Source organism: Microtus oregoni, unplaced genomic scaffold (assembly GCF_018167655.1).
Source record: "Microtus oregoni isolate MIOR12 unplaced genomic scaffold, Mior012 000048F_ref0000485, whole genome shotgun sequence".
Classification (NCBI taxonomy): domain Eukaryota; kingdom Metazoa; phylum Chordata; class Mammalia; order Rodentia; family Cricetidae; genus Microtus; species Microtus oregoni.
In genome coordinates this window covers 13,205,307-13,224,354 of record NW_024543222.1, presented here as the reverse complement: position 1 = coordinate 13,224,354, position 19,048 = coordinate 13,205,307, and the positions used below count along the sequence as shown (strand labels likewise).

Genomic DNA, 19,048 nt, shown 5'->3' with positions numbered 1-19,048 from the left:
CTCCCTGTGAAGAGGAAATAAGTGAGGCTACGTCTTCAGGTTGGACACCTAGAGAAGAGAGATCTTTAGAAACCTATAGAGCTCTCCTGGAATCAACCAGCTAAATGCAGACTAGAAAGATTTACAGGGAAGGAGCAGAGAGAATAATCCCTGAAGCATGAGGAATATTCTGTGGCTTTTGATTGTTTTGGGGGGACAGAAACTCTTGTAGCTCAAGTTGCCCTTGAACTTACTATGTAGCTGAGGATGGCCCTGAACTGCTGATTCTTCTTCCTCTGCCTCCCACGTGCTAGGATCACAGCCGTGTGTTCTCTTACCTGGATTTGTTTATTTGAGACGGGTTCTGAGGTAGTTCAAGTCGGCCTTGAACTCACTAGGTAGCTAAGGCTGATCCTAAACTCCTGACCCTCCTGCCTCTGCCTCCCGAGTGCTAGTCTGTGTTTCTGTCAGGAGGAGAGGAAGACCCTGTAGCTCACAGAGCATATGTTGAACACTTGAGGGCATTTCCCCTCAACAGGGATGAGGCAGAGTTCCAAACACTGCTCTGGTCCAAACTAACCAAGATTTACAGCAACCTTTGAAAGGAACCAGACTAGTGGGGCACCCTGGGAGGGAAGGGATTCTGGAGTCTCTGAGTGGCCCTCCCTGAAACTGTGAGTATCCTCGAAAGAGAAAAGCCCTGAGACCTAAAGCAGAGAAAAGGCAGCATTCAGACAGCCGAAAGCAAAGGTGCTGGCCTTCGGGGCTGGAGAGATGGCTTAGCTGTCTAGACTGTTCCTGGATCTTCCAGAAGACCCAAATTTGCTTCCCAGCACCCACGTGGGGCAGTTTGTAGCCACTTGGAACTCTCAGTTCCAGGGATCCAACACTCTTCTATGCACCTGCATTTACACATGTACATGCCTACATGCACACACACACACACACACACACACGCACGCACACACACACATACACATAATGTTTAATTTCTTTTTAATGTTAAAAATAATGATGCTGACCTTTTAGCAAAGTCGGTTGGTACATGCCTGTAAACCCCAGCACTCAGGAAACTGAAGCAGAAGGATTTCAAATTAAAGGCTAGCCTGGACTATATACTAAGACCTGTCTTTAAACAAACACTAACAAGAATAAAAAGCAAGCCAGGAGGCCTGCAGAGGTCAGTGGTCCCAGCTACTATAAAGCTGAAGCAGGAGGATCAAAAGTATAAGTCCAGGCTGGGCAGTGTTGGCGCATGCCTTTAGTACTACCACTTGGGAGGCAGAGGCAGGCGGATCTCTGTGCGTTCAAGGCCAGCCTGATCTGAGTGAATTCCAGGACAGCCAGAGCTACACAGAGAAACCCTGTCTTGAAAAACCAAAAAGCAAAGAAAGAAAGAAATCTTTAGACAAATGGTCCTATCCTTATTCATCCCTCCTGTGTGTTAGAGGGTGGAATTAACCTCACATAAAATGCCTGGAAATGTCTCTTGATACCACCGCTCACAGGAAGAAGACTGGCTGTCAGCTCCCACTTAGAAAACACTGACCATTCTGAAGGCGACACTGTCACTCCTGGCCTGGCTCCTCGGCAGCAGGATTACAGCCATGAACGTACTCAGAAGGTACTCAGTCTCGTGCTACGGGACCGGGAAGTACACAGTACCTTCCAGGAGAAAGCCAATGGACTAAAATCTATCCTTCCTCCTTTTGTTGTCCCAGGCGGGAGGAAAGACATAATAAAGCTCCCGTCTGGCAAAGAAAAAGAAAATAAATTGCTATTTGAAATCGGAAGCAATCATTCTGTCTACTGTTCTAAGAAAAATAAATCAAGGAGTGGCATTTGGAGCTGCCCAGAGTCACTGCCAGAGAACCAGAGTTTGAAAGAGGCCTAGAGCCACAGTTTGGCTCCCTAGGGTGCTTCTCCTCCCTGACTTTGTCCTCGGGCTAATCCTCTCCCCACCCCCACTCCTGGCACTCCTAGAGTCAAACGTGCCCTGTCACCAAGTCCTGCAGATTTCAGGGCTCTCCCATGGCGCCCTTGAGGTCTCTGCCTTAGCCTCGCTGGGTTTGACCTCATCAACCTGACTACTTGCGTAAGCATATGCCACAGCACCCTGAACCTCCAATCCCGAGCGTGCTTGGATTCCTTAAGCTTTCTGTTTTGTTTTCTTGTCTCACTACATAGTTCCAGCTGTCCTGGGATTCACTCTGTAGACCAGGCTGGCTTCAAACACACTGAGACCTGTCTGCTTCAGCCTCCCCTGTACTGGGATTAAAGGTGTGTGCTATCACGTCCAGTTCAAGCTACAACTTCCTAAAGATAATAAATAGAAGATTATATAATGGTGACAGCATCACTCAGAGCTTTTTGCTTGTGCTTTTTAGAAGTCTAAGAGTAGCTGGGCGGTAGTGGCGCACGCCTTTAATCCCAGCACTCGGGAGGCAGAGGCAGGAGGATCTCTGTGAGTTCGAGGCCAGCCTGGTCTACAAGAGCTAGTTCCAGGACAGGCTCCAAAGCTACAGAGAAATCCTGTCTCATAAAAACAAAACAAACAAACAAACAAACAAAACAAAAACAAAAAAGTACCCATACCATATCACACACACACATATACTCACAGAGTGACAGAAAGAAAGAGATGGAGACAGAAAGAGAGAGAGCAGAGACAAGATAGAGAGATATACAGAGACTAAATGGCCCATATCTCTTTAACGGGCACTGCTTAAGTGATTACTAATGTTTTTGTACAATAACCAATGTCTTCATGCACAAATCTTCATTTCTGGTCTGTTTTTTGCCTTGAGACAGAGTTTTACAAAGCCCAGGCTGTCCTCAAACTTACAGTGTACCCCCAAATGACCTCAAACTTCTGCTCCTCCTGCCCTTGCCTCCCAAGTGCTGGGATTGAACCCAGGACTTCCTGCATACCAGGCAGGCCCTCTACCAACTGAGCTACGCCCCAGCCTTGTCCATCACCTTAGGAGAGTCTCCAAGAGATGAAGTCACCGAGCAAAAGAAAGGTTTCCTAGTCCTTGGGACAAATTGTCCCCGAATCTCCCCACAAGCAACTGTTGCACAGCCTTCTCTGCAAGCAGCTTCCTAGGGTGCTTGTCTCAGCACCCCACAATTATGACCACTTTGGGCAGAAAAGAATACAAGAACAGTGGCTATTAAATATGAGAGAAAAATTGCCTAGCTGGGAGCTTTTGAAAGGGAGGCATTTCGCGAGCCTTTGAAGCCTAATTACTGTTTAATCAATCCAACTACGTGCAGCTTGTTGTAGAGCCTGGGAATTGTAGCGCGTGGCTGGTAATTTTGTCACTGCTGGGAGCACCCTTCGTATGCTTTTTCAGGCTCCCTTCCCACCTCAGATGAAGACAGTAAAGCCCCTCCTCCTTGTCCATTTTTCTAAGAGACGGGCGTCCTCAGCTGACAGCAACGTCACGGAGAGGCTCACAGGGCAAAGAGGAGCTAGCTACCACGGCCCACAGTTGTGCCCAAGCTCCAGGTTCTTAGCTACCACATTTCCAGCCTTTTCCTCTTTATCTAACAGTGACAAGCAAGGTGTCTCTGGAAGAATTTCCCCAAGTTTGGATCCACCATGGGACTTGGCTACAGTGCAAGTCCTTGCTTGGCTTGTCCTAACAGTGTTTGGATGCAGCTGCCCTGGAGAGAGAGGAAAGCCACCACAAAGCAGTTCATTCTTTTTGTTTTGTTTGAGACAGGGTTTCTCTGTGTAGCCCTGGCTGTCCTGGAACTTGCTCTGTAGACCAGGCTGGCCTCAAACTCAGAGATCTGCCTGCCTCTCTTTCCCAAGTGCTGGGATTAAAGGTGGGAGCCACCACCACCCGGCATTGGTAGCTAGCTCATTCTTGTTAAGAATGGAAAAGGCCACAACTCTCTGCTCCAGGAGTAGGGAGTCTCCAAGAACTACAGAATAGACAAAGAAAGGTTTCCAGAAGGAACAGCACTATAACTAACTATAAGAACAAAGAAAAATAATATCCACTCAGACGCTCCCTCGGCTAAGGGAGCTGGTTAAAATGAGGACGTGACTGGTCCACAGTATGGTTAAGGGGAAGGTTTTTGTTGTTGTTGATTGGGTGGAAACGTCACACCAGTTTCTGGCATCCAGATACCCAAAGAGTCTGGGATGTTCGGGTGAAAGTTCCATCCCAAGTCCCTTCCCCTGGGAATTGCCTCAGCCCAGACTCCACCCCAGAGAAAGACCACCAAACGATGACCCCCCTCCCCAGAGATGCTCAAGACCCTCCCATAGGGTATTTAAACTGCTCCCTGCCAGGACAAACATGAGTTTTCCAGTCTTCTTTCCCTGTCTCCTCTCTGGAAAAGCTATCTGGTATCCATTAAACCTGGGCTTTTCCTAACTCAGTTTGATTTGGTCTTATTCAGCATATTGCGTTGGTGGAGAAGCTTATTAGGGTGTAGAAACTTTTCAGTTATTGTTTGATTTTCAAGACAGGGTTTCTCTGTATAGCCCTGGCTTTCCTGGCACTCGCTCTGTAGACCAGGCTGGCCTCAAACTCACAGAGATCCACCTGCCTCTGCCTCCTGAGTACTGGGATTAAAGGTGTGCACCACCATCTCCTGGCAAATGGGAAGATTTTTACTGTAGATATGAGAGAGGGTACAGCTAGGGGCATCTGGAAGAATTCAGAGCAGGGAGAGAAGGTAGTGGATTGAACAGGGCCTGTAGACTAGAGCTGTCCATGAAGGAAGCAGGAGCAGAATGGGTATGGGAAGGACAGAGGGAGAGCAGAGGGGCGGGGGGGGGGGGGGGAGACAGAGAGAGGAAAACCAAGAGAGCACAGCTAAAATAGCAGGGTTATGAGGAGAATGAGTAGCTGTGGGGAGGGAAGCCGAGGGGCTGCGGGAGTTTAGGGTAGGGGAGGAGGTGGGAAGGGCCAGGGTGCTAGCACAGACTTTGACGTGTGTAACAGGTACTTGAAATGGATACTGAGGAAGCCTGGAGGCCAGCCCGACTTCGGGATGCTAATAGGCACCACAGGTAGCCATTGGTCCCTTCTGCCTTGTGGAGTTTGGGGAGATGGAGTTTCCTTTAGACCTGACAGAAACTGCTTAAATGAGCTCAAGGGTCATATGTAGGTCATCCAGGCCTGGAAAGACAAGGGCCATTTTGGGTTTCTGTGGGTGTGTCTATGTGGTGAGTGTTTTCCAGGAGTCCTTGGGTCTCCCCAAGTCTTAGCCACGACCAACCGAAAGTGACTTGGGGAGGAAAGGGTTTATTTCAGGTCACACTCTCAGGTCACACCCACCAGTGCAGGAACTGAGGCAGAGGCTGATGCAGAGGCCATGGAGGAGTGCCATTTCCTGGCTTGTTCCCATGGCTGGCTCTGCCTGCTTTCTTATACCATCCAGGATGACCCACCCAGGGATGGCACTGTCCGCAGTGGGAGGACCCACCCACAATAATCATCAATCAAAACAGTACCCTACAGGCTTGTGTAGAGGTCAGTCCTATGCAGGCATTTTTCTCAAAGATTCCGTCTTCCCAGAAGCCCCTACTTGTGTCAAGCTGATGTAAAAATTTACCAGCACAACCTCACCTATTTGAGACATTCAAAACCAAGTGTGAATCGGGTATAGCGGGCCACGCCACAATCCCAGCACTCAGGAGGAAGAGGAAGGCGGATCTCAAGGCCAGCCTGGTCTACTTATCCAGGTCAGTCAGAGCTGAGACCCTGTCTCAAATAACAACAATAAGATAAGTAGTCCATCTACCCACCAGCATGTCTCCTGGCAACAGTGCCCCTGCTCTGCCCCCTCAGGATCAGCACCTATTACTAAGTGCCTTTAATAAGCAAAACAAAACCCCCAAATCCAATAACTCATGTAGCCCAGGCTGGCCTTAAAGTTGCTATGTGACTGAGGCTGGTCAAGTGCTAGGTGTGAGCCACACACTTGGTTTTATGTCCTGCTGGGGATTGAACCCAGGGCTCTGTGCATGTTGGGTAAGTGATCCACCCACTGAGCTACACCACCAGCTCACCTGTCTTTCAAAGTCTGACAGGTCAAAGCCGGGACTTTCACCACCCTCTGTAGCTCGCTACCCTCACCAGTTTTGAAGCCTGTCCTGGAACTCACTCTGTGGACCAGAGCTGGCCTTGAACTCACAGAGATCTGCTTGCCTCTGCCTCCCGAGTGCTGGGACAAGTGGCAGCCTTGAAGTCAAGATGTCCCTCACCTTCTTTTTATTCAATCCAAGACCCCAACCCATGGAGTCAAGGTGAATCTTCCTTAGTTAAACCTTTCTGAGGACAGCTTCATAAACCCACTCAGGGTTCCATGGCAATAGACAGGGTTTCTCTGTGTAACAGCTTTGGCTGTCCTGGAGTTAGCACTGTAGATCAGGCTAGCCTCGAACTCACAGAGATTTGCCTGCCTCTGCCTTTCAACTGCTGTGGTTAAAGGAATGCACCACCACCACCGCCAGGCCATCCATGGCAATCCTAAATCTGTCCAGTTGAGTAACCTTTACAGGGTTGGGGACGCCTGGCAGTTGGTAGAGCGCTTGCTTATCCTGCAGGAGGCCCTGGGTTAGACCCCCAGCACCACGTAAATTGTAATTCCAGGGCTTAGAAGGTGGTGGTGGGAGGCAGGGGAGGATCAGGACTTCAAGGTCATCCTCATCTACTTATAGAATTCAAGGCAAACCTGGGCTACATGAAATTCCTTTTTAGAAATCACAGTTTTGAAAAGCCCAAGACAATTGTGCTAAATAGGATCCTCAAATTCTTTAACTACGGTCCCCAAATTCTTCAGGATAGCGTTCCAGGAAGGTAAATGTTATTAACATACTCTGCCACCAGGTGGCGATATCGCCATCTGTGATCCTCAAAGGACCTTGGCAAAGAGGTGCTTAAATCAGCAACCCTGCTGTGTGCGGGTCACACGTGGCTCAAGAGATGCTGGAAGCTTTTTTGTGTGTGTTTGTGAAGATGTGCGGTGTCCTTTCCAGAAGGGCGTCTCATGAATCCCCCAGATTTGGTAGACACAGAGTGGATCCTGGGATTCTACATTTCCAACGCTATTGGGTGGGTGAGGAGGGCAGAGTTTGGAGAAGGTGTTTGAAGACAGAGGTCTATGTACAATCGGAGAACTTCCCTATTTGTCCTACTCAGCAATGAAGGTGGTCTCATCTATCGCTCGTCTGCCACTCCATCCCTTCAGCCTCCTTGTTCCTGTACCATGGGCGTCTCTCCTAGCTGTCCACCCTGCCTGGGTCTTGTCCAGACATTTCTTCACTAACTCCTTCAGCTTCCTTGGGTCCTCTGCAGTTGTAGTAGTTTGAGCTCTCAGCTACCGACCATAATTGCCACTAGATTCCTGAGGCCTCTGAGCACTGTACACTTACAGTTTGGGATTTGGAGGAGTCATCACCTCACATCCTGCATAGAGTCTCTTCCTTGGGTGTGTCTTGCCCCAGGCCTGGTACCTCTCTCCTAGGTTCAGAATTTCCAGTTAGATGGGGGGTGTCTGTGCCAAGTCACAGTGTCGGTGTCAAGGCAGCTGTGAGTCCACAGTAAAGCCTAGAGTAAGTTATAAGAGTGTCCATCCTGCAGACACACACACATCAACCTCGTCTATTCTCCAGACAGACACACACCAACCCTGTCCATCCTCCAGACAGATAGATATCATCCCCATCCATCCTGTAGACAGACAGACATCATCCCCATTCAACCTGCAGACAGACATACATCATCCCTGTCCATCCTGCGGACAGACATACATCATCCCTGCCCATCATACAAACAGACATAGCCTCTCATCCCTCAGACACGTGTTCAGCAAGCCACTCACGCTTCTGATCGCCTGGCAAGGGGCAGGTGCTTGTAGGGCTCTGAGCCATAGATCTCCAGTGTCTTTGAAGGAACGGGAACACCCTTCTTTGTGGGCCTGTGTTGACAGGGATATGCCACCATGGCCAGCTTCTGGTGGCTTTTTGCTAAGTAGAAGTCACTGTGCTTGCCGGGTGGGCAGTGGTGGCGCATGCCTTTAATCCCAGCACTTGGGAGGCAGGGGCAGGCGAATCTCTGTGAGTTCGAGGCCAGCCTGGTCTACAAGAGCTAGTTCCAGGACAGGCTCCAAAGCCATGGAGAAACCCTGTCTTGAAAAACCAAAAAAAAAAAAAAAAAAAAAAAAAAGTCACTGTGCTTATGTCTTAAAGTGGCCCCTACCACTCTGTCTTTCCTTCTCCCACTTGTAGCCCCCACTCCCACCCCGTGCTTTTTCCATCTGGCACTGGTTCTACCAGTTTGACAATCTTTGACTGTAGCCAGCCTGGGGCTTGAGCTGAGCAAGTGTTCAGTGGCCTCAGCCTTTGCTGAGGTGGATATGGTTTGAGTCACCCAGGACTTACAGCATGGTGACGATACTGAGAAGTGGTGGGGCCGGGTGGGAGCTGCTTAAGTCATGGCGGGTACTGAATTTGGAAGGAACTAAGGTAGCTTTCGTGAGACCTTAATGTAGTTCTCAGGCATCGTACTGCTGTTTCAGGCGACCCGAGTTCAGTGCCCAGCACCCGCTTTGGACAGCACACAAGTGCCTGTAAGTCCATTACCAAGGGGCTTGAGGCCCTCTGCTGGCCTCCACAAGCATCCACACACATGGCATGCACTCAGACACAGGAAAACACTTTAGTAAAAATTTTAAGAGAAAGTCGAGGGCTGGAAAGATGGCTTAGCAGGTGAAGATGTTTGCCTAGCAAGCCTGGTGACCTGAGTTCAAACCCCGAGCCCCATGTCAAGGTGGAAGGAGAGAGCCAACTTCATAAAGTTGTTCTCTGGCCTCCAGAGGTGCACAATGATGTGTGTACATCCTCATCCCCAACAGATCCCCCCTCCATCCCTCCATCCCTCCCCTTCTCCCTCTCTCTCCCTCTCCCCTCCCTCTCCCTCTCTCAACTCCTCTCCCTCTTTCCCCCTCCCCCCCCACAATGCCGCTCCACGGAGGAGGAGATATACCTGTCACATGAGGTACTTGGGGTCCCTCTCAGGCTGTAAGAGGCAGACCCTGGAGTCCAGTCTCTCTGGGTGCCGATAGTCCTTCTAGGACAGTGGTTCTCAACCATCCTAATTCTGCAACCCTTTAATACAATTCCTCGTTGCAGGGATCACCAACATAAAATTATTTTTGTTACTACTTCATAACTGTAATTTTGCTACTGTTATGAATCGTAATGTGTATATCTGTGTTTCCTGGTTATCTTAGGCGACTCTTTTGACCCCAAGGGGCTGTGAGCCACAGGTTGAGAACCACCACTCTAGAGGCAGAGGCCCCTCCTTGTAGTTCCACCGTGTCCCCTTGGACTTTGTCGGGTCTGTGCATGTGGTGGGAGGGGCAGGAAGAAGCTCAGGGGAGAAGACCAGCAGACAGCATCTGAGAGTGAACAAGCCTGCCACAGGGCCCAGGGAAATCCTGCCAGGGGCTAAAATCTACACTTTTAGGATCCTACCCAAACAGCCAAACTCCGAATGTGTGGAGGTGAAGGATGGATGGAAAGGACCCCAGCGTGAAGCTGCAGGGTAAAAAGCAAGTATGGGCGAGTGAGATGGTCAGGAGGCAAACTCGGGGACTTGTGCTGTGGAGAGAAACACATTTGTCTCACCTTCCACCTCCAGGCAAGAGTTCATCACTGATGAAAGTCAGCAGGAGCTCAAGGCAAGAACCTGGAGGCAGGAACTGAACCAGAGGTCTCGGAGGAGCGTGGCTTCCTGGCTTGTTCCCCACGGCTTGCCTTTTTATACAACCCAGGACCACCTGCCCCACAATGGGCTTGGTGGTCCCTCCCACATCGATCACTAGGAGCTTGTTAAGTTTGATCCTTAGGACCCACATGGTAGAAAGAAAACTGAATGCTGTCCTCTGGTTCCAGCTAGGAACTATGGTGTGTGTGCATAAACACACACACACAAGCACACACACACACAAGTAAATAAATAAATAGAACTTACCCTTTTTGTCAACTTTTTTTTTTTTAAGATTTATTTATCACACATACAGTATTCTGCATGCAGGCATGCTTGCATTGCCAGAAGAGGACATAAGATCCCATTACAGATGGTTGTGAGCCACCATGTGGTTGGCTGGGAATTGAACTCTGGAAGAGCAGGCAGTGCTCTTAACTCCTGAGCCATCTCTCCAGCCCCACCAACTTTTCTTCTAAAATTAACCTTACCAGAGAAGCTAGCAGCAAAACAAACTCATCTTGGCGCAGGTCACACACTGTTGTGGTTTTTATTTTGAAATGAGGCTCTCCTTTAGTCCAGGCTAGCTATAAGGCCCAAGTTGACCTTGAACTTCTGACCTCCTGCCTCTACTTTCCCAGTACTAGAAGCACAGGTGTCTGCTATCACACTGGGTGTTTTAGTTTCATTCCTATCGCTCTGAGAAAATACTCTGATGTGAGGGAGTGCCTGGAGAGATGGCTCAGCAGTTAAGAGCACCCGTTCTTGCAGAAGACCTGGGTTCAAGTCCCAGCACTCATGTGGCAGCTCATAACCACCAATAATTCCAGTTCCAGGGGAACTAATGCCCTCTTCTGACCTCCCAGGGGGCCGGGCTTACACACGGGGCACATAGACACATGCATGCAGGCTGAGCACTCATATACATAAAAGAAACCAAACTTTTTTTTAAATACCCAACAAAAAGCAACACGTGGGATAAAGAGATTTATCTGATCCCACGGTGGCAGATAAAGAGATTTATCTGATTCCATCTCGGCTGGAAGTCACACTGGCAAGAGCTCGAAGCAGCTCACCACATCGTGGATGCCTGCCTGCCTGGTGCCCAGCTGGCGTTCTCTTTCTCTAGTCCAGGGGTGCAAACGTGGGTATGGTGCTGCCCCCTTTCAGGCGAGGTCTTTCCACGCTAATGAAGGCGACAGTAAGAATTCCCCACAGACACGCTCACAGGCCAGCTTGATCTAGATAATTCCTGGTGGAGACTCCCTTCCCAGGTTGTCAAGTTGACAATCAGAAGAAACCTTCACACCTGGTTTTGTGCAGTGGGGGAGTGGGAGGGGGAGAAGTGAACCCAGTGCTTCCAAAAGTCTGTAAAATTGTTTTCTGGGTAGATTTGATCCTTGGTGGATCATTTTTCCAAGTATTTACTGGGTTCTTTAGAAAAAATACCCTAGTTGCTGCTTATTTACCTCCTGATCTAGTGTATGCCAGGCAAGCACACTTCTGGCTGAGCCACATCCCCAGCCCGGGACATACACTTCAGTCAGTACATGGTGGCACGGCAGAGCCTCTATCTAGAGATGGCATCCAGTTCAGGCTCACTTCCTTTTCCTGGGACCCCTTAGAGGTCCTGAGAGTGGGGGAGAGTTTTCCTCATGTTGCGAATTCCGGTCCCAACAACACACGGCTGAAGGAGGGAGTGTTGGCATACCAGAAACTAAATGGGAGAGTCGCTGGCACAAGACCAGATAGCCTGTGCCAAGACAGTCCAGGAAAACCACACCCAGGCCAGGATGAAGTCAGGCTGCAATGAAGGACTTTTTCCTAAAAACCAGTAAACACTTGGAAAAATATATTCTGTGAAGGGTGAAGGATGCGGAGAACAGCCTCACAGAAAACATGCCATGTGTTGACGTCTGAAATAATTGAGAGCGCAAAACTCATCAATACCTATTGCTGTGTACACCTGAGCTCTGCTTTAACTAGCGTGAAGAAGAGAAAGTGAGAATTGAGGGGAAGAAGGAAGGGGAAGGAAGAAGCAGAGAAAGAATGAAAGACGGTCCAGCCCTTTAGAGGGAGAGGCAAGAAGAGCAAGAGTTTGAGGCCAGCCTGGGCTACATAATAAGTTTCAAGTCCAGCCCAGCCTAGACTAATGAACTACACACAGTGAGACCCCATCTCAAAATAAAACAATATAAAGTAAAATAAAATAAACAAAAACAGGAGAAAATGAAAAGCAAGAAAGCATGATGGAGGTTGGGAAGGCGGGGAAGTTGGGAAAGCACTTGCCTTGCGAACAAGAGGACCCCCAGAACAGAGCAAAGAATCCAGCTACGCCTGGCCATTGGTCCATGTGAGGCTATGCCTGGCCATTGGTCCGTGTGAGGCTCCACCCATGGAACAGACAGAACACCTTGGTTCTGACACCAGAGGCAGCAGAAAGTCCCTTCGGGCTATGGTTATTCTACTGGCTTGTGGCCTGTCTCAGAAGATGACATCTCACAGATGACCGAAAGAGTGAAAATCAGTTTTATTTAATACAATACCTCTCAGGGGCCCTGCAACTGGGTGGCTGAGGCAAACAGGGAAGATAATGTTAGGTATGGGTGTTCCATGGCAAAACGGAGGCAGCTCCCATTCCCCCACTTACACCACCCTCGGAAACACCCCGGGACCTCAGGAGACCATTTCTTTAACAGGGAATAAATAAAGAAAAATTAGTGAGAAAAGTACACCTTTCCTTTTACTACGAAAAAAAAAAATACCATTAGCTGTAGCCAACTGTTTCTCCTCTTTAGGCTTTCGGCATGGGAGAGGAAAAGAAAAACCTGGAAAGCAGCAGCTTAAGGGTGTCTGTGCTCGCTCCAGGCTAGTCTTGGCATTGCCTGCCTGAGGCTTGTCTTCAGGGTTCCATCCACAGGCATTGCTCCCAGTCAGCTGTGCCCCCCACTCCCCTCGGTGAATGAAGCCACCATACAGGAGATGAGGGACACTCTCTGAGCAGCATTGTATACCTCCAAAGAACAAGGTCAGCCCAGAAGGAAAAAAAAGGCAAAGAAAACAAAACAAAACAAAAAATCCCCCCCCCACCCCCAGTCCAGACCATTTGCTAAAAGTAACTGACTACAGGACAAAAACAGGCTTCTGTGCACATGAGAACAGGTGTGCACATGAGAACAGGTGTGCACATGAGAACAGGTGTGCACATGAGAATAGGCACACGAGAAAGCGCTTGGTCTCTCTGAGACACAGTAGTTGAGCTTCAAAATATTTCAGCGGTTTGTTCGCCCCGAACCTCCTCTCCCTCTCCCAAATCGCAAGGATGCTCTAGTTTGGAAGGACGGTAGGGGTGGCCACTAAACCGCGCCTCTGATTCTCTTTATACCCGACATTAACAAGGCAGGAGGATTTAAGAATGGGTGGCTTGGCCTCACGAATCGCTATTTTCAGTGGGGGCAGGGCCAGCTCTTAAGTAAGTGCACAGGACTCCTGGAACACGGAAATCGGCTACTCTTCTTCGGTTGTGGACGTCCTCCCAGGCATGTGCACCTGTCATGGTTGTCTTAAGTTCCATCAAGGGAACCTTTCGTTCTCTGCAGGACAGAAGACAGGACAAGTTAGGTCACACCTTCAGGACGAGCGAGAGGTGTAAATTGGAGCAGAACAGCTTAAAGGAACTGGAATGTGGATCCTTGGGTACAGTACTTGCCTAGCAAGCCAGAGGACCTGGGCGCCATCACCAGTACCACATATGGTAATCTCTGTAATGCCAGCCCCCAGGAGGTGGAGGCAGGAGGATCTCAAATTCAAAGTCCAGTTCTAGGTTAGACTGGGATACATGAGATCTTGACTCAAACAAACAAAACCACTGGAAGCTGTGCCACCATCCTCTGGGAACCCAACTTCTAGGGCAGCGGTTGTCCCAACCCATCTTCTGTTCCCTCCATGCCCGCTCTGTAGGAGCTGCTGTCTCCACCCCTGGATTCTTGCTGCATGTCAGTATCAAGCCACTGCATCCAGTGTGGTGTGCTTACGGGCGCTGCACAGGGAGGATCCATCAAGTACAAGAGATCTCACATCTGGCTCTAGCTAAGACCGCAGGACCTCTAGCTAACACAGATCCCCTCTCCAGTCTGCCTTTTTGTTGTTGTTGTTGTTTTTGAGACAGAAACTCTATAGCCTGGGCCAGCCTGAGGCTCTCAAGTGATTCTCTGGCCCGATGAGGCTCTCAAGTGATTCTCTGGCCCAAGCCTTCCCAGGGCTGGGATTGTAGGTGTGAGTCACCAGGCCATCTAAGGTCCTTTACATTAGCCTTTAATTAAAAACTTGGCTAGGAGCCGGGTGGTGGTGGTGCATGCCTTTAATCCCAGCACTTGGGAGGCAGAGGTAGGTGGGTTTCTGTGAGTTTGAAGCCAGCCTGGTCTACAAGAGCTAGTTCCAGGACAGGCACTAAAGTACTGAGAAACCCTGTCTTAAAAAACCAAAACAACAAAAACTTGGCTAGGTATGGTGAAGCCCAGCACTCTACAGCAGGGAGAAGCAGGTGGATCTTTGTGAGTTCAAGGCCATCCCAGTCTACACAGCCTGTAACTCCAGCTCTGAGGGAGCAGAAAGCTAAGGTTTTCTGGCTTCCAGCCTAATGAAAAATATGCTCACTCAAGGGTCAGGGGGAGACCCTGCTTCAAAGGACTAAGCAGGTGGTGATAAGTAACACTTAATACCTCTTAGCCTGCACACACACACACACACACACGTCCTCTCACATACAAATCCTTAAAAAAGAAAGTTCTAGAAGGCTGCTGAAGTGGTTCAGTGGGTTGTGGTGTGTGCTGCCAAGGCTCATAAACTGAGCTCGATCCCAAGACCCAGAGGATTGAAAGAGAGCACCAGCTCCCAGAAGTTGTCCTTTGACTCTTATATGCCTGAGGATATTCACAAACACATAGTAAGAATTTAAGGAAAAAATTTTGAAGAGTTGTGGTGACAATCACATAACAATACAAGTGCACCGCAGGCAACTGAACTCCCTTTGGTTTCTGTAAGTGAAGGGGAAGGACCTCACACTGCTAGGCGTGGGCTCCGGCACTGAGCCACACCCCAGCTCTTGACTGATACATTTTACAATAAAACAGTGACTAATTTTAGGTTGTGTATGTTTTTACTATACTTAAAAAAAGAATTAAGGGGGACAAAAAAGCCAGGCATGGTGACAAATGCTCTCAGTCCAGCACTCGGGAATGTAAAGATCCCAAGAGCAGCCTCAGCTGTACAGACAGCTCCCAGCAAACCTGGACTGTTTTATACGAGAGCCTGTCTCAGAACAACAACAAACAAAGCTCGGAGTGGCAGCTTAAGTCACCCACTCACCGCCTGGTACCCAGCAATGCTCTCTATGCTGAAGAGGATGGCTCTGCCCCCAAGGACTTCATATTCCATTGGTGATTTTGTTTGTATTTGTGTGTGTGTGTCTGTGTGTGTGTGGACAATGTGTGCATATTCAGTTGTGTCAATGTGGACATGTGTGTGCACTGGAGATCAGAGGACAGTCTTGGGTCGTTTCACCTTCCACTGTTGCTAACTGACCCAAGAACTTCTGGGGGTTCCTCACCTCCCATCTCTACAAAGGAATGCTGGGATTACAGATCCCTGGGTTTTAGATGGCAATCTGTATTCTGAATTCAGGAGCCACCTCACCGTGACCCTTTACCAATTCCTGATCAGCAGCACTGCTATGAAGTGATCTGGAGGCAGCGAGGGCACCATGTATCACTGAGCAGAGAGGAGATCACAGAAGTGGTGTGAGCTGACTTGAAAGATTTTGTAAACTTGCTGGGCCAAAGGGCTGGCTATGATGGGAGATGTGGGAGCAGAGGGTTCTTGAGAATGGAGAGTCCGAGAGAGCAGGAAGCATTGGGGTCCCCTGTTCTGAACCCTCTGCGGATACAGGACACCATGCTGCAAGTAGGACTCATAAAAGTGGGAGCAAAAGAGGATGGAACGGCTGCCTGACATCTTGGGGACCCGGTGACCAGACTGCCTGGCCTCCTGTGGGAAGCTGCGAGAGTCCCCGTTTTGTTTTGCTGGGTCTGGGGCTTCTAGAACAGGATGCAGACCTGAGAGCCCAACTAGGCGGCCAAGACTCTAGCTCTTCCTTCGCCAGGATAGAACTGCACACGTGGGCCAAGAAAGCTGTGTGACCCCAGAAGGCTGGAGGCTTGCCAGCGCTGGCAGCTGCCTTCTGCCATTTCCTCTACTCTCCCAGAGAAGGGAGACGTGATCCTCATGTCCAGGCTTCTGTAGGTCCTAGACCAAGTCTGTCCCCAGACGCCTCTGTTCTCCCTCTTTGGAGGCAAACAACACTCTGGATGACGTTGCAGGGGGACCAAGTCCACAGACAGGAAGGGCTGGGCCCAGTAGGGCCCCAGGAACTGTGAAGTAAAGGTTAACATACCCGCCGGGAGGGGAGGCCTGGCCTTGCCGTCAGCCACCCACACTTCAGCTGTGGAACTGCCCTGCTTTCTGCTCAGAATGTGGCACTGAGAAACCCCCAAAGGCCCTCTGATTCCACCTCCTCCCCCAGACCACTAATTTCTACTTCTAGAGAGCACCCAGGACGAGCACTTTCGGTCTATCAGGACAGTGCCGAGTGCTCACTTAATCCCCACAGTATCCAGGTTGAGAAGTCACTCAATTTACAGATGTGGAAATGGGGCTGGGCAGGATGGCATAAGCGTGGATACTCACACGAGTTCTGTCCCACAGAGGAGGGAACGGACTCTCAAATGTTACCCCGATTCCATCATGTGCAGCTCTGTATACACACACACACATTCTCACACACACACACACACACACACACACACTCTCACACACACACAATCTTTTTAATGATGACTGATGGACTTACATACAGATTAAGCACTTAATTAAGGCAACTCAAAAGTTTGAATGTGGGTCTCCTAGGTTTTGGTTGAACCCTAAGCCTTGTAAATGTTTCCCCTGCATGTGTGGGTGGGGGCATCTCAGAGCCAAATAAAGAAACTCACAACCGCACCCATGGTTGCCAGCACTTAAGGAAGAGACCTTAAGAGAAGATAAGTGGTTTCCTGTGATGGTTTGGGGTTTTCAAAGAATCCCCTTTAACCCCTAAGAAAATCCCAGGAGGCAGATGTTGTAGTTGATGTCACCGTCCCTTTCATCATCATTATCACCAGTATTATAACCATCATTGTCATCATCACCACCACCAGCATCATCAAGTCATCATCACCATCATCACTACCATCATTATCACCATCCCTGTCACCACCATCATTATCATCATCACCATCACCACTACCATCATTATCACCACCATCCCTATCATCACCATCATCACTACCATCATCATCCCCATCCCTATCACCACCATCATTATCATCATCACCATCACCACTACCATCATTATCATCATCACCATCACCACTACCATCATTATCATCATCACCATCACCACTACCATCATTATCACCACCATCCCTATCATCACCATCCCTGTCACAACCATCATCATTCCCATCCCTATCACCACCATCATTATCATCACCATCATAACCATCATGATCACCACATCTACTTTTTAGGCTTGAGGAAGTCACCCACAAGCAAGCTATAGAACTGGAACCCCACTCTCCAGCACCTCAACACCACTCCTGGGCAAGTCCTATCACAGCCCAGCCCCCTGCTGGCCCTGGGGAGGAGGGAAGGGCACCCTAACTGGCATTGTCTTGTTCCCGACCCCTGAGAGTCAGGGTTCTTTCTAAAACCTAGAGACCTTCACAGGTCCAGATTCGACTTCTTTAAGTACAGGCTGTTCTCTTCCACGTTATCTGTCTGCGTGGGCCACAAACACAAATTATAAACAAGGCAAAAATGGCAGAGGAAAAATGAAGTCAGAATGTGCCATTAAAGTAAGTCAAACAATACCAACTTAGTCGCTGGCTAAGTGGCTGTCTCATTGTCCAGATATTTCCTCCAATATGTTTTCAGAAGCAAGGGCAGTTAAACAAGAGGGGAATGATCGCCAGGTTTGATTTCAGGAAGGAAGCCCCTCCCATTTCCCTGCTGGGCAATTCTGTTCATTTTCTTCTGGTTGCCCGTGGCTGCTTATTAGGGAAACTGCCTACTTCTTTCGTAAACAAAATCTATTTGCTTCAAGATTCAAAATTCATTTCTCAACGGCTGGGAACCCCTGAGTTCCCGCCAAATGACTTTATTATTTTGGGGGTAGGACTTGGCCTGAGCATTTGGAACACCCTGGGATCAGAGGAGACTCTGAGGGAAAGCCACTCCCCCACTGGTCTGGAGTTTAGAGCCTTTGTCCAGAGAGGCCCTTTTGGTGGAAGACAAAGTAACTGAGTTGGTTCTGCAGGGTCTGTCAAGCTGCAGCCCTGCCTTGGGTGGCCACAGATACATGCAGGCATGCAGACAGCCAGAGAACAGGTTTTTATTAGGTTCCCACACTGCTTATGGAACAAAGCTGCCATTCAACTCTTGTGGAACCGTCATGCAATTTCTATTATTATTATTATTATTGTTTTTCGAGACAGGGTTTCTCTTTGTAGCCCTGGCTGTCCTGGAACTCACTCTGTAGACCAGGCTGGCCTCCATCTCACAGAGACCCGCCCGTCTCTGCCTCCTGAGTGCTGGGATTAAGGGTGTGCACCACCATCGTCCAGTGCCAGTCATTTCTTGACACTGAAGGCAGAGCAAGGTTTTTAGAGACTTGGGCTCTGTCCTTGGCTCTGTGTGATTCTGGGCAAACTGTTTTATCAAGCCAGGCCTCCGTTTCTTCATCTATAAAATACGCCCGCTTGGCCCTTCCAATGCAATAGTGCTTCCAGAAGCCTAGGTGGGTGCAGGATAGAAAAAGCCGCTCATTTCTTTCCTCTTTTCCTCAAATGGATACCTTTCCTCCACACAAAGAATACCAGCGCCTTCCTGTCTGTCACAAGCATAATGAGCTCCATTTAACAAGAATTCAGACCCGCAAAACAAAGGAAGCCAGGGGCCCACTGAAGGCTGCAGAAGTCTTGCTGGAAGTTTCTCCCAGACCCAAAAGATCAATTCAGAGGCAAGTTCCTCATATTTGAAGATAATAGCTCCTCCAGTAACCCCTGTACTGCTGGGTGCCCACAGAGCACTGGGAACCGGAAGGCAGTGGTTTCTGCATGAATTGAATTTAAATGCCTCTCCCTCCCTCCCTCCCTGCCTGCTTCCTTTCTTGTGTGTTCCTCTGTCTATGTGTGTGAATGTTCCCATGTGAGTGCATGCATATGCACATGTATGTTCTGTGT

At 49.2% G+C, this 19,048-nt stretch overlaps 1 protein-coding gene across 2 annotated transcripts in view; it reads right to left on the bottom strand.

The window, feature by feature from the left end:
• Nucleotides 1-12,224: 12,224 nt before the first annotated feature.
• Pecam1 (platelet and endothelial cell adhesion molecule 1) overlaps nucleotides 12,225-19,048 on the bottom strand; it is a 58,587-nt gene continuing 51,763 nt past the window's right edge. For both annotated transcript variants that reach the window (XM_041635822.1, XM_041635823.1), the window contains one exon: nucleotides 12,225-13,306. In XM_041635822.1, the coding sequence (XP_041491756.1) occupies nucleotides 13,277-13,306 (30 nt within the window). In that variant the 3' untranslated portion in view covers nucleotides 12,225-13,276. The remainder of the gene's footprint in view (nucleotides 13,307-19,048) is intronic.